The sequence below is a fragment of the Blennius ocellaris genome, assembly GCF_963422515.1.
Source record: "Blennius ocellaris genome assembly, chromosome: 5".
Classification (NCBI taxonomy): Eukaryota; Metazoa; Chordata; class Actinopteri; order Blenniiformes; family Blenniidae; genus Blennius; species Blennius ocellaris.
The window spans coordinates 24,615,998-24,629,921 of NC_137654.1; the positions used below are offsets into that span (position 1 = coordinate 24,615,998).

The following is a 13,924-nucleotide window of genomic DNA, read 5'->3' on the forward strand; positions in this document are numbered from 1 at the left end:
GTCACTTTCCGAATGGGAAATTTAAAGTTCAACCGCTTTCAAATGGATTTTTTTCCCCCCATACTCATGAACGCACCATAACTCTAGTGCACAAATAATACCTTGACCCGCCTGGTTTTGCAGTCTTTGGAAGAGCTGTCTTCATTGGGACAGAATGAAACGTGACTGTGGTGGAGGGAGGGAGGGGGGGGGGGGGGGGGGGGGGGGGGGCGCGGGGGGCACGGGGGCAGGGGAGGGCGTCTTTGGACAAGTGTTTGGGGCAACAAAAAAAAAAAGATTCTGGAGGTCCTGCGTAAAAAAAATTAGGATTAATGAATTCAACCCTCGTCTAAGTTTCCTTTTTTTTTTTTCCTTCTTCTTCTTCCAATATTTACAAGACTGAAATAAAAACACAATAAATCTGGTAAGTCCACAGACAGGCAATGTGAGATAATCGACATACTGGGTGTAAGAACTAAAGTATTTCAGGTTCGGAGCTTCCCTTTGTTTTAAACTTATAGATTATTAGTGTGTAGAGTACATCAGAAAGACAATGAGATCGAAGGATTAAAGTGACCTTTTTTTTTTTTTTTTATAAGAAGCAGCAAACAAATGTCCCTCAAAGACATTTCTCTCTCTCTCTCTCTCTCATCTCTCTCTCTCTCTCTGAGACATGTTCCACTAGACATCACATTATCTCTTTTCTGTGGCTCTCACAATTATTAGTTTGTTATTCATCTCCCCAAATGTCCACTGCGTTCCAACAATGATAAACCACCTTTTTTTTCTTCTCTATGTATTTGCTTTGAGTTGGCTTAAAAAGAGCGACAGAATAGTTATTTGAAGGTTGTAAAAAACAAAAACAAAAAAAAACGCCAGTACAATCTAAACAGACAAACACAGACAGACTGTTTTAACAGTAAAAACCTTTGCAAACTGCTCTAAGAGCTCAGGTATAAGCAGGCTTTGAATGACCTGGAACGCAGCGGCGACAAGAATTTTACAACTGCTCCTCCTCGAGGACTAGACACGCACACACACACACACCCTCACACTAACACACACAAACGCACTGAAGATGGAAGCAGAGTTACACAACACTTGCACAACACTTACAGTCATACTTAATGGTAGGAGTTGGAACTCGGACCGCTCATTTAAGTAAATACGACAACGACAAGCTCTATCAAGCTCAAACCACACACACACAAAACATCACTCCTACTGTCTGAAATAGGCGTTTCTATTGTTTGTTTGTTTTTTTTTTCCCTCTTTTTTTTTGTGTGTGGTTTCACTGCACAACGTAGCAGAAACCAAACCCTCTTCACAAATTCTACATCCCCACTAAATGTTTGAACTCGGGGCTGCAGACCTGCGCTGAACAGAAAACGGACAGAAAACCTAAAAACACAGATAATGTTCAATATTTCTCAGGTCTGCATAGTGTTTATTGTCGAAAGGCTGTGAAAAAACGAGAAGGCAAACATACTGGTATGTTTGTGTCTGTAGTCCTGCGAGAGTTCCGGGGTGTGGCCTGTAAAGGTGGTGGGAGATGTCGGGGTGGGGCGGAGGCGGCGGGGGTGGTGGTGGTGGTGGTGGTTGGGGGGGTGGGGGGGGTGGGGGTGGAATCTTGGTCCGATGCGTCGACAGCCGGGTCACTTTTACTTGTAAGGTCGCAGAAAAGCCGAGACTTTGCTGCTTATGAGACGTATGAAGGAGCGGGGAAGCATCTCGTTGGACTCCCGAGTGGTGTACTTAAAGTAGTTGTTTGGGTGAGCCAGCACGTCAAAAAGAGTCTTAATCAGTTTTTTATCCTGCGGAGAAGAGCAGACGGGCATAAAATATTCAACCGAAACTCGCATCGTTGTCCATGACGACTCTGATTTACAGCGGAGGCAGTCGTTTGGCGCCGGGGAAACAAATTGCGCAACTGTACGACAAATAATAATAATAATCCGCCATCTGACTCATTCAAGCACCAGTGTTTACTGGCAAAATGCTTTGTTTGTGCAGCCTTAAAACCGCTTTAATGAACAGCCTGGTGCTTCGCTGAATCACCACCCCCAGGTGGTGGAGGTCTAATGTACCGACAAGGAACAAAGCAAACGCTACACGCTGTAGAGAGACGCAAAGCAAAGCCGAACCAACCTTGAGGATTTCTTGATGGTTTTCTGAGGCGTAGAGTCTTCCGTCTCGCACTATGTCCTCGACGAGCTGTTCGTAGTCCTCTGGATTAAAAAAACACACCAAAAAAACCCAACTTGTCATGACATGAATGAAATAATACATCAAGCATATCAAAAACAAATCAGTAGGAGGAATAATATTATGCCCTGGAACAGAAAAATAAAACAATTAAACCATGAATGAACAAATTCAGATGGTAAGAAATTCCTTCTGTGATCTGACGGGGCTTCATACCCAGAGGCTGCACTTTGACGACAGGATGATCAACCAGAGCAACAAAAAAAAAAGTACGATTGGATTCATATTCTACCTGTTTTAATGTCTGATCATATACTATATTATGACGTGTTTTTACACTGTAATTTCCAGTTTTCAAAATAATTTCAATATGTATGAAGAAATATTATCAGAACATAAAGAATGTGTATGAATGCCCCAAAAAATGTATTTTGTTGTTATATTCACTATGACAATTAAAGAACAAAGCCTCGCTGACATAAGGAGAAAAAAACGAGATGTAATAGATTTTTTTAGATTTTTATATCTTAGTCACGGTAATAAAGACAAGTCAGAGAAATAATCTTGATTCTTTTAATTGTATAAATTAATTGTATAAAGCTTTACAAAATCTTGAAATTGAAATCGTACGGTCCTTTGTCATACAAAGTAAAATTCAATGTTGTAATTGTGAGGCTCATGAATCAATTAATTAATGACAGTTTTGAAAGTGACTTCTACTCTGCGCGTTTATTAGCAGCACATTTATCAGATTTAATTAGAGATGCAATTAGTTTAAAGAAATGTATTGGCTACAGGGGTTAATGGAAAATAATCAATTCATTCTTATCTCGATATAAAATCATTATGAGTTGTTGTGAAGGTTGCTGTTGTCAGCAGTCTAATTAGAATAGGGGCAAAGTTGTACATTTCTTAGCTGAATATGTCATAAAGCTGCACTAATAAAAAAAACAAGTAATCCGAGTAATATAAATACTGCTTGAGGAAGTTTAATTGTTATTTTGTTTTGCTGATACATTTTCAAAAGAGGCTATTAATTACTTTGCCATATATACTAGTTTATAGCAGGTGAGATAAACACGGATGTGACATACCATCGTAGGTGACGTAGGGGATCTGAAAGCCTCTGGCGCTGTTGGCCTCGTTGGACTTGAAGTTGATCCAGAGGCGTCTGGAGCGAGCTGTGAAGGCGATGGGCCGCTCGTAGGTCTGACAAGTCTCGTAGGTGGTGATGGACGTAGCCGACCCTTGAGGGAAGGAGGGCGGGGAGGAAACGAAACCAACACTAGCGATCAGGGTTTTGAGAGCAACCACTTTTATTGTGCAGCTCTATGTGCGCGTATACAAAAAAAAAAAACAACCCTTTAACCAGCGCTGAAAGGAGACACTCACAATTCTTCCTCATCACCAGCACGTCTCCACACTCATCCTCAGAGGGCAGGAATATCTCCGGCACTACGATGAGGATCTTGCGCTTGCTGGGTGGGTTGATGTTCCAAATACACTCCACATTAGCAGGGTAATTACCAGGATAGTTAGGTGACTCAATGTAACCCATGAACTCACCCATCTCACCACCACATTGCCTGTCTAGACGTACACAAGCAAACCAAATTAGACCCGAGCTCGCGCTGATGAAACACCGGCGTGCCAAAAACAGTAATTTCCATACTCACTCTTGCACTGTGAGACACTCGTGGCACCGTCAAAATCGGTGGTGGTGTTTCCTGGACAGGAAATGCAGTAGTTCTGTCTGAACTCTGTCTGGTAGGTTCCCACGGGGCAGCGGATACACCGATGGACTGTGGTGTTGTAGTAATGACCGGGGGAGCACTGAACTGCGGGTGGGGAAAATGAGCGATTGCATTAAGTGTAAGGGTCATAGAGAGTTTTAGTCTTTTCAGGAAAAAAAAACCCCAACAAAACATTAGGCTCAAACTGACCTTTGACTTCACAGTCGTGGAAGGAGCTTGCGCCTTCCCGCTTGGTGCCCAGTCCGCCCCCGCAGGGGAAACAGAGGGTCCGTCCCAGATCTGGCTGATAGGTTCCCTGAGGGCACGGCTGACAAGGTTTGAAACCGTCACTGGAGAAGTACCCTGTCGGACACTGACCTGGATTTGGAGGAAAAGACAATCCAGATTTAACAGGGAAAGCAGTTTGTTTGTCATTAGGCTAGGACATTTTTTTAAATTTGTTTTTGAGTGACTACCTGCGCAGGAGGAAATGTTTCGTGCCCCTACAGGCCCGTGACCATCACTGCCAGGACAGAGGTCGCAGGCCAGCTGCCCCTCCTTCTCCTGGAAAGTGCCGGGCGGGCACTGGACACAGCGCTCCTGCTCGCCGTGGTAGTAAGACCCGGACAAACATCTGACTGAGAGAATATGCACAATTGCTCCGGTCAGAGATGGACACGCACTTTAACCTGTCATGACTATAAGAAGTCAGTAAAACAAGTGGAAGGAATCTGAACTGCACAAAAACCCTTCAATTTCCTCAGTTTATAGTGGAGAAGATCTGGTACTGTATAAAGCACGCCCAATTGCGTGCTCACACAAACAGACTTTCAGTTTACATGTGTTCTGCAGGTGATCAATCAAGAATAACACCAATAGTGACATCATGCACAAACAGGAGTGTTCAAATTAGGGTTTCACACACATTCAGCCATGTTTATAGGAGAGGCATCGACTGGAAATGGTATCGCTTATTGTTTGTTTGTGTTCACCACAGAATGACTGGATGTTCAACCTCAACAAGCACATGAAATGTATTACCATGGATGTGCTGGTGGAGGAAATTATCCAAAGTTATAAACATGTAAATCTTACTGTAGCAAATAAAAGAAAGAAAAATGCAAGACAAAAGTTTACAGATGTCGGAAATCACATTGCATGTGTGATATTCCTTATTTATGAAGGACAATTAAATGTTCCTCCATAGATAGATTTCAAAGTGATTTCACCTTCTCTCATTGTTTTTTGTGCAGACGACAATACAATTGTTTTAAACATACTTGTGACAGTGCAATCATTTGGTTTTAGTGTTTATTACACTGCCAGCTCTCTGGTCTTACCACATCGCCCGCTGTCCCTCTCCCAGCCCGGGCCACAGTTCTCCTGACTGGGACTGGCCTGGGGAAGTTTTTGGGCCACCTCATACTCCAACCCGGCCACTCGGATCAGGAAGCGCTCCTGGTTGATGGACTTCTTCAGAGCCTTGATGTAAGTCTTCACCTGCTTCTCCATGCGCTGTCTCAAGCAGCTGAGATTGCAGCTCCCTGGTTTTATGTGAATAAACAATAGAAAATCTCAAGCTGAACTCAGGCAACAGAAAAGCTCGCAACTTTTAAAAAATCTTTTTCTTCAGTGACGCCGACCTGTAGTGTCTCCAGGTTTGACCTCAGCTTCAAGCTCCAGAGTGATGCGTGTCACCTCTTTGTTAGAGGGGTTGCGAGCACGCCGCCCTTTGGATTTCTTGGAGGAGTCACATTTAAGGTTAACAAACGTCACCAAGCAGTTGCTGCAAGGCTGCCCTCCTCCTGCAGGAATATGGCATCACAAAGTGTATCAGAGAAGCAACGTGCGACAGAACAACTGCACAATGAGTGAAAGCTATCGCCTGTTAATATCAGACAATCCTTCAGTATCAGACGCTTGTGTTAAGAATGTGTAAAAAAGTAAAAGGGCTTGTCTTGGATTGGATGGTAGTACTGCAGACACCCTTGGTATTACAATAATGCTCTATTTCACTGCTTCCCGGAGGGTTTTGAAGTTATATGAAGATTAGTTGAAGAAATACTAAATCCTGTCAATCACAACAGGATAGAAATAACTGAAATTGACAGATCTTCTGTTAAGGTAGTTAGCAGACTAGCTAATAATAATAACATAAATGTCAGGACGGTTGAAGTTCCTTTTACATCCAAAAACATCAAATGTACATAATCAAAACAAATATAAAAGATACCTATGATTTGATCATTTTTAGTTTTTAACCTTATTTATCTAATGGTTCAGATACAAGATTATCCTAATTATAGGTTGCCTTTTACAAGGTACATATGGTATATGGAAAGAAAAAAAAATTGTGAACCTAAACTTGTTTATACCCTTCCCCTGGGTATGACCAGCAAATGACCATTTACTGCGTACAACGTCTTACATTTGACGAGCTCTGTCGGTTATTCGCTGTTCGCTCAAACACTTTCCCCTCGACTCACCACTCAACGCCTGGAGCTGAATATTAGAGCCTAATATTGGAGCCCAAATACAACATGGCCCCACTCTTTTCACAAATACCTCCAGCAATATGGAAGTATGCTAATTTCAAAGGTCAGTTTAAATGGCAGCCTTTAAATGTGTAATTGAGTCCATCATGTGTTTGGTGTGAGAGAGTGTTTCTGACGTTTGAAGCAGAATGGAGAAGCGACTTTTTGATTATCAAAAGTTTGCTATATAATGTTTTGAATGTCAACAGTAGGGTTTTAAATGTTATCCCTCATTTGACAAGGAGGCTGAGTTCTGAATGAGTGGAAGCTGGTGGAAGATGCTTTGGTGGGGGTGTTGGGGGGGTCAGAGCGAGGGGTTATATACAGTGTGGTCTATTTCAGTGTTCTGTTGCATTAAAGATAACTCCCTGGGATACATTGGTGGGTGATATTACAACCCCAACTAGCAATTTACTTAAAAATGTTTTGCTTGAACTCGCAACCACTGTCTCTATTAACAAACTACAAAAGTTTTTACACTTGGAAATCAGTTGAACGTTAACATCTTAAAAATCCATTATTCATAGAACAAAGGTTGCAAATGCTACCGCAAATCCATTGTATGTACAAAGCAGCACACTCCGATACCTGACCGACCTGGTCCCAGAGTCCGCCCCCTGTCCTCCGTCCTCCCCGTCAGCTTCGGGTGCAGGTGACATTTGGCGTTTTTGATCTTGAAAGAAGCCGTCTGCTTCACCGGAGGGGCCAGAGTCTCTACAGACAAACACAGCCCAGTGGGTGCAAGGACACTAAATGCTGCACCGTTATCACCGTGAAGACAACTGCCTGAGCTGCCGTGATTGACACTGACTGAATTGCTGAAGAATCTCACATGAAGAAGGTGAAAGGGAAACAAACCTATGCAGCTCTGACTGCTGCTGGTGTTGAGTCTGGCCAGGGACTTCCCTCTGAGGATGGGGATGCCACAACTGACTGAGTAGCTGTTATCAGACTCTGAAATGTTCACACACACGCAAAAACAGGCTGAGAAAATGCTGGATGTTGGACACCTTATGATGCACTCTCGCTGACGGCAGTGTACCTGCCAAATAGTGAGCTTTGGAAGCGCAAGTAAGAGAGCAGCTCTCTTTCTTTCCAGTCTTGCTGCAGGTGAGAGTTGCCTTTGGCGCTATGAGTCCAGGAGGACATTTCACCAGTTCTGAGAGGAAATAAGAAGAGTGAGATCTATGGATGCCCTGTGAGTGTGTCAGTGGTGTCGCCACAAGGGGGCAATGATGTCACATACCAATACAGTCTTTCCTGTTCCAGTGCAACTTGTACCCAGGTGGACAGGTACACTCGTAGCTCCCCAGCGCGTTGATGCAGCCATATTTACAACCTCCTCGATTTATACTGCATTCATCAATATCTGCGGATAGAAGAATTAATGTACAAGTGTTTCGAGGGACCACCTAATAGATAATCATAAATATTCACTTGGATTCTGAGAAATAAAAAAAAAAAAAAAAATTAAATGAAGAATGATTTTCTCATTGACACACATGAAAAAAACATCAAGAAACCGATGTGATCACTGCTAAAACTGATGTGTCGAACCAGCGAGTGAACTCCGTTCAGTTCATCCTATCAGCGCGGCGTCACGTGAAGATTAATGTGTTTGCGTGTAAACAGAGGGGATTTCTCGTTTTGATGTCACCCACATTCAATTTCATGGTCAGAATCTCTGTGCTCTTCAGAGAGGAAGACTTGTGGTCGGCAGTAAATTATAATCACCTTTTCAAACACATGCCGAGTTAAAACCACTAAAAGCATCCGGGATCCAGATGCAGCCTGGCTGCCAGACAAGAAAATTAAGTTCAGCCAGCAGAACGGAGGATTCGGCCGGGTGCTGACAAGTGGCAGAGACACTGGACCAGGAGAGCGGCTGAGATAATGGCAGTGATTGATGATCCAGCCCGCTGATATGAAATGCTCTTCCTTGTCTCATCCAATTATTCAGTCTGAATAAAAACAGTCTGTGTGCCGCCGCACTCCATGAAGATGATGATGACTTCATCAGCATCGCGCTGCTGAGTGGCTTGGAAGTGTAGTGAAGGATGTGCTGCTTATCCTCCACATCGAGGCACTCGATTTAAAGGACAAAGAACCGTAATGAATATCTGATACAAGAGAAGTTCATGTGCCTGTAACTCGTGTTTTCATTTCCTGAAATGGAACTAAACACTGTGCAGTGTAGAGATATTTCAGAATGTGTCTGGGTTTTTTTTGGAAATGTTGGATTGAGCTGGAGACTAATGCGTATAGCAATGTATATTGGGTTGGAGGCTTTAGCTCATTTTGTAGTTCAAGCTGTTATTCAATCTCTACCCTGGTGGTCAAAGTGTCCCTGGACTCCAAGCTGCTCCCAATAGTGGTTGGCATTGGTGTGTGTGTGTTTGTGTTTGCATGAATTTATGAGTGGATAGGTGATGTGACTGATCATGTAAAACAAGCCGAGACTGCTAAAGTGGTGAGAATGCACTTTAAAAGTGAAGTCCATTTAACATTCAGCAGGTCACGTTCACAGGGCTTAACACAAAGGGACAGGCAATCGCAAGTGCACACATTCTCATCTATAAACAATTTAGAGCCACTCGCTCTCCCACCGAGCATGCCTATGTATTGTGGAAGGAGATCACCCAAAGAAAATCAACAGAAGCACAGGAGGAACATGTAAACTGCACAAAGAACAGGCCCACAATCAAACACTACGTTGTATAGTTGTATGAGTAGACACATCTCTACAAATGTAAAACTTAAAAGTGCAGTAGATCTGCAGGCTTTTTTCAGAGAAAAAACATTGGGAACCACTGCCCAAGTTCTAAATGTGACCAAACATTTCAGACACACGCACAGCTTTTTTTCTCAATTCTATTTTTCAATTACCCTTCAAGTCGAGTGCAGATGACTACTTAAAGCTTGTCTTTGCATTGCTCGTCTTTTTTTAAATAACATCTGACGACTCATTTTTAGTTTAATAAGTGCATATTACTGTTAAACTCAGTGATGGGCGGTTCATATGAGGTAGGGAAAAAAAACGAATTAGTCACAACTGCTGCGAGTCTATTTTTTTTTTTAACCAGATAAGCAGAAATGAGCAGACTGTTTTGCTTGCTAAGAGGGAGAATGGGAGGAATGCTGACAGGCCCCGGCACAATACTTGACAACAGGTCACTGACCTAATTGGGTTTGTTTAGGGTGAGTCTATTGTTAAACACTGACAACAGCTTTCTAGGTTGTTTGGCAGCTATATTTCGGTTGATAAGCCACACAGGGAGTAACATAACCTTGGTTGTGGCCGGGAATGAAGAAAGTAGAACGGGGAGCACGATAAATCTCTGGGGTTATCTAACAGTTCCGATGGCGCCGTTGAAAAGCGAGGGGAAATCATTCATCACCGGCTCTCTCAACAATGGTATAGAGAGTCATTTAGGCCTGACCATCTTCTCTCCTCTCAGCAGCTCAGTGTGGCCGGATCACAGTCCATCATCTGAGTAAAAGCCTTACAAATCCAATTCTGGTGTATTTATTCCCTGAACTGACAGCTAATACAGCTATCCATGTGTGGAATGGATCCCTTGAACCTATTAAACCTGCTGGAAATATAGTAGAGGATGTAATTTCAAAAATATATACAGCGGGTGGGTGAAATTAAGTAACGGCTTACGGTATAATGCAATCCAGCAGCACTGCATCCGCCTCGCAGCCCCGACAGGAGCTTTGAAAACCTGGTATTTATTACTGGTTCGCTTTAATGGAGTGCATAAAATTTGGAGTTATTTTGTCCACTGCCAGGGAGCTGCCCTTGCATAGTTATATACCATTTTTAGGACACAGCATTTTTATATTTGATATTTTGTGACAGAAGAGATTCATTCAAGAGTATTAGGCATAACAAAGGCCCTCAGTGTGTCGAAGTAAGGTATGGAAACAGTTTGTCAGATGTTTGTTTAATTTAAGGTCACAAGACAACAAGTGACTGGTATCACATTTCTTGTTAGTGTACATTCGTACAGTTGGTGAATGTTTGTTTTGAGCAGTGACTTGAAGTATATTTCTTTCCCTTTTCACCAGGTTTTGTTTTCTGAATTCCTTTGTGTCTGAATAGAAATAAATCTGCTTTTCCTTGAAATTGCAACTCCAGCTCCAAAAAAGCCTTGGGATGATACGTAAACCATTTTCAGTGACCTACGTCGAGCCTGTCCAGCATAGGTAGAATGCGCGTATCATTTTTAATTATGGAAGCCGTAACTAACACGGCCTTGTTCCTACACACCTCCAGATCCTATACGAGCACGGGCCCCCACTTTGTGTGATACATTGTGTTGCAACATTCCTGATCAGTCGACCTGTCAAACTACAGACAAAAAACAAAGAACAAATCACTGCAAAGCTATGTATTTCAAGTGCATATGCTGTCTCTCTGTGCCTCTCCCACAACCACTGTGAGGCCCTGAGGCGCTGGAGACAGCAGCAGATTCTAACTGGTGATACACACTCCATCAAAGGGCTGCCGCAACACCCTGATGTGCTCTGGCGGGCCTCTTGGCAGATCTGACGCACCCCCGCACGCCTCATCCTGACACCAAAGGCGGCTGCTGCTATCCGCTCCACGCCACAGTACAGTAGCGACCTGCTAATTCTTGATGGACGTGGTCGCACGCCACCTCGAAGGACCAACGTCTCCACAGTGTTATTTTGCGTTTTCAGTCCATTAAGCACGGCACAAATTATCTACTTTTTACATTACTGCCAAGTGTAGCGTACGTTCCGAGATTGATTTTCTTGCCTTCCAGGCAGCCACCTGTTTCAGCCCATTTCAGTCAGTCTCAAAATCAACTTGCAGAGACTGAGAACTGGCTCGTGATAGGTAATCCATCAGAGCAGGCAGTCACACACATCTTGTTTTTGTCCAAGAATGCAGCTGCAAGCAGAGACTTTTCTCTTTTTTTTTTAGTGTGTGCTGTTACTGTGAGACAATGATGTCGATTTGCTTGTTTCTTGAATCGAACTCGTTCACATGGAGGCAAGAGACACTCAAGTCACAGATACTAGACATGCATAATCATGTTTTTTGTTGTTTTTTTTCCAGCAGCTGGAACTTTGATAATCTGTCAAGTTGTTTCATACACGATGTAACAAGTCTACAGCTATCCGTATAGCTCTTTTAGTCTTTATCAGATTTAATGGTTAAACAGTTTCAGTGTTGTTGTTTTGAAGGCGGCATGGTGGAGAGGTGGTTGGTGCCATTATCTCACAGAAGAACGGTTCATCCTTGCTGCTTCTGCATTGTTTATTTCCCCTGTGCCCGCGTGGATTTTCCATTCTCAGTCTTTCTCCCGTAATCCAAACAAATGCTTGGAAGGTTAATAAATGACTCTAAATTCACCAGAGGTGTGTGCACATGGCCGACTGTTTTAGCACTGCCATGGGCCGAGTGGTGGCCTGTTTCAGCTGGTTATTGGCTAATGGCTGCTGTCCTTGTCATCCTGATGAATAGTGTTTAAAACAAGTCATAAGTCATTCTGGAAATAATGCTTTAAAAAAAAGGATTATATTTCTACATTATTTCCCACATTTCCATTAAACCCCAAAATAAGAAGCTCATCACCAGATTATGGGCACGGGCACAAGGACGAAGCGTCGTGAGGATGAATTTCTGCTCATGGCATTCTTTTTGAGAGTCGTTGGCTAAGATTAACATTCACGTGACTGAAAAGTAGAAAACAAAACTAAAATGACAAAAGTATTCTTCGGAAAGAAACATGAAGGATGACACTTTATGCAATAACAAAAATAGGAGAATGGTTTATAATAGCCGCCATAGTTAAGTTTTGTTAAAGACTAACAATTGATTGATTGAATAATGATCAACAGTAATTCCAAATTCAATGAATCAATTTGATAAAAAATTATTAAATACTCATGTAATTTGTGAAAATTAATGCAAAGTTCTTGGACAACTTGATAATCATTAATAGTTTATACAATATTTAGATGCATTTCTGCAATAACCTTAATAATATTCAATATAATAATGCATGTATTTGATTGATTTAATAAAAAAACATGCATTTTTTTTTTCTTCCTCCTTCCAGGGTTTGCGTCAGGCCCCCTCTTCTGTTACATCAACAATCGTCATTTTCCTCTTCACTACATCCATGAAATCTGATTTTTTTTCCTCTTCTCTCCTGCCTAAAACATCTTTCCATCCATCCTCAGCACATCTCAACCTGGTGTCTCTTAACTCAAAACTGTTCGACCTGAACTTATTCATATAAAACCTTTGTTTCATAGAAAGCGTTGACAAAGTCTTTGTCGGTTGCATACAAAGAGCGATCGATGAAGAGGTGTGTGATCCAGAGTGATAAACAGGAGATTCACCTCTACGGACAGTATTCAAGGGGAACAGATGTGTTGGCTCACCTCCACAGTGCGCCAGCCCGTAGAGGACGTAGCCTTTATGACAAAGGCACTGGAAACTGCCAGCAGAGTTGACACAGAAGTGGTCGCAGGCACGGTCGAAAGAGCATTCGTCGATATCTGTGGAGACAGAAAGACGAGCTGTCAGACACAAAAGTTTCTGTTTTCAAACAGAGCTTTCTCAACCATCCATCATGACATGTGTTCCTGTTTTCCTCTTCTGTATTGTATTCATTGTTTGTCATAAATTGCAATGGGTCAAATCACACGTCACAACAAGAAAAGAGGTTTTTTTTTTTCTTCCCCCCCTCCAAGGAAGCCGTCTTTCTGTTTGGTGCCTGGTACAGTGGCCGACCTCTGGCAGTCAAGCAGTTTTCCATTTCGATGCACCGAAATGAAACTTCTCAAGTATTTTCAAAATAACAAGCACCCACAGCAGGAGTCAAAAGAAAGTCTGCTCTTCACCTGATAATAAGAGTCAAGGGTTTATTTTTTTTTTATCTTGTTCCTGCCAATCATTTTTCCCTTTTCTCAACTGATAAAATGACACGCGATGTTTATTATTTGACTTAATTTGGTTTTGACATGATTTGATTAATGCATATTTAATCATCACCATAAACATAAAGCATCACTTTAGTATTTTTATAAACACACAACAGCGGACAGGAGGAGGCTATTCTCTGGTCTTCTGAATATGTCAGCCACATCTGCAAAGCGACCACAGCTCCTGTCAGTGTCCACTCAGGTTTATCTCTTCTTTTTTACACTTCTCTCCTCTTTTACACATGCATTGCTTAAATGTCACAGGCTCGCAAACTGTGAAGGCTGATACATGAAGCTACAGGAGACTGACATTTGGTACTGCAATGATCAAGGTTTCCATTAATGTTGGTCATAATCTGCGTCAAGTTCATTTAGAAAAGGTTCTCTGGATTTTCCCAGGAATATCAGGCTTTCATCTGCTGAATCTGAACTCCTCTGGGTTACGAGGCAGCGCCAGCTGCCATCAAACAGATGACACAGGTATTTCAAAGCAATTACAGAAGT

General features: G+C 42.4%; 1 protein-coding gene across 3 annotated transcripts in view; it reads right to left on the reverse strand.

The window, feature by feature from the left end:
• Positions 1–514: 514 nt before the first annotated feature.
• Positions 515–13,924, reverse strand: part of scube3 (signal peptide, CUB domain, EGF-like 3) — an 84,860-nt gene continuing 71,450 nt past the window's right edge. For 2 of the 3 annotated variants that reach the window (XM_080496645.1, XM_080496643.1), the window contains 14 exons: positions 12,878–12,994; positions 7,698–7,820; positions 7,494–7,610; positions 7,310–7,405; positions 7,040–7,165; positions 5,561–5,722; positions 5,258–5,461; positions 4,394–4,555; positions 4,128–4,295; positions 3,861–4,022; positions 3,577–3,774; positions 3,279–3,431; positions 2,128–2,207; positions 515–1,793 (listed from right to left, as the gene is read on the reverse strand). In XM_080496645.1, coding sequence (XP_080352771.1) covers positions 1,641–1,793; positions 2,128–2,207; positions 3,279–3,431; positions 3,577–3,774; positions 3,861–4,022; positions 4,128–4,295; positions 4,394–4,555; positions 5,258–5,461; positions 5,561–5,722; positions 7,040–7,165; positions 7,310–7,405; positions 7,494–7,610; positions 7,698–7,820; positions 12,878–12,994 — 2,021 coding nt within the window. In that variant the 3' untranslated portion in view covers positions 515–1,640. The remainder of the gene's footprint in view (positions 1,794–2,127; positions 2,208–3,278; positions 3,432–3,576; positions 3,775–3,860; positions 4,023–4,127; positions 4,296–4,393; positions 4,556–5,257; positions 5,462–5,560; positions 5,723–7,039; positions 7,166–7,309; positions 7,406–7,493; positions 7,611–7,697; positions 7,821–12,877; positions 12,995–13,924) is intronic. The other variant, XM_080496644.1, reaches the window with a different exon arrangement.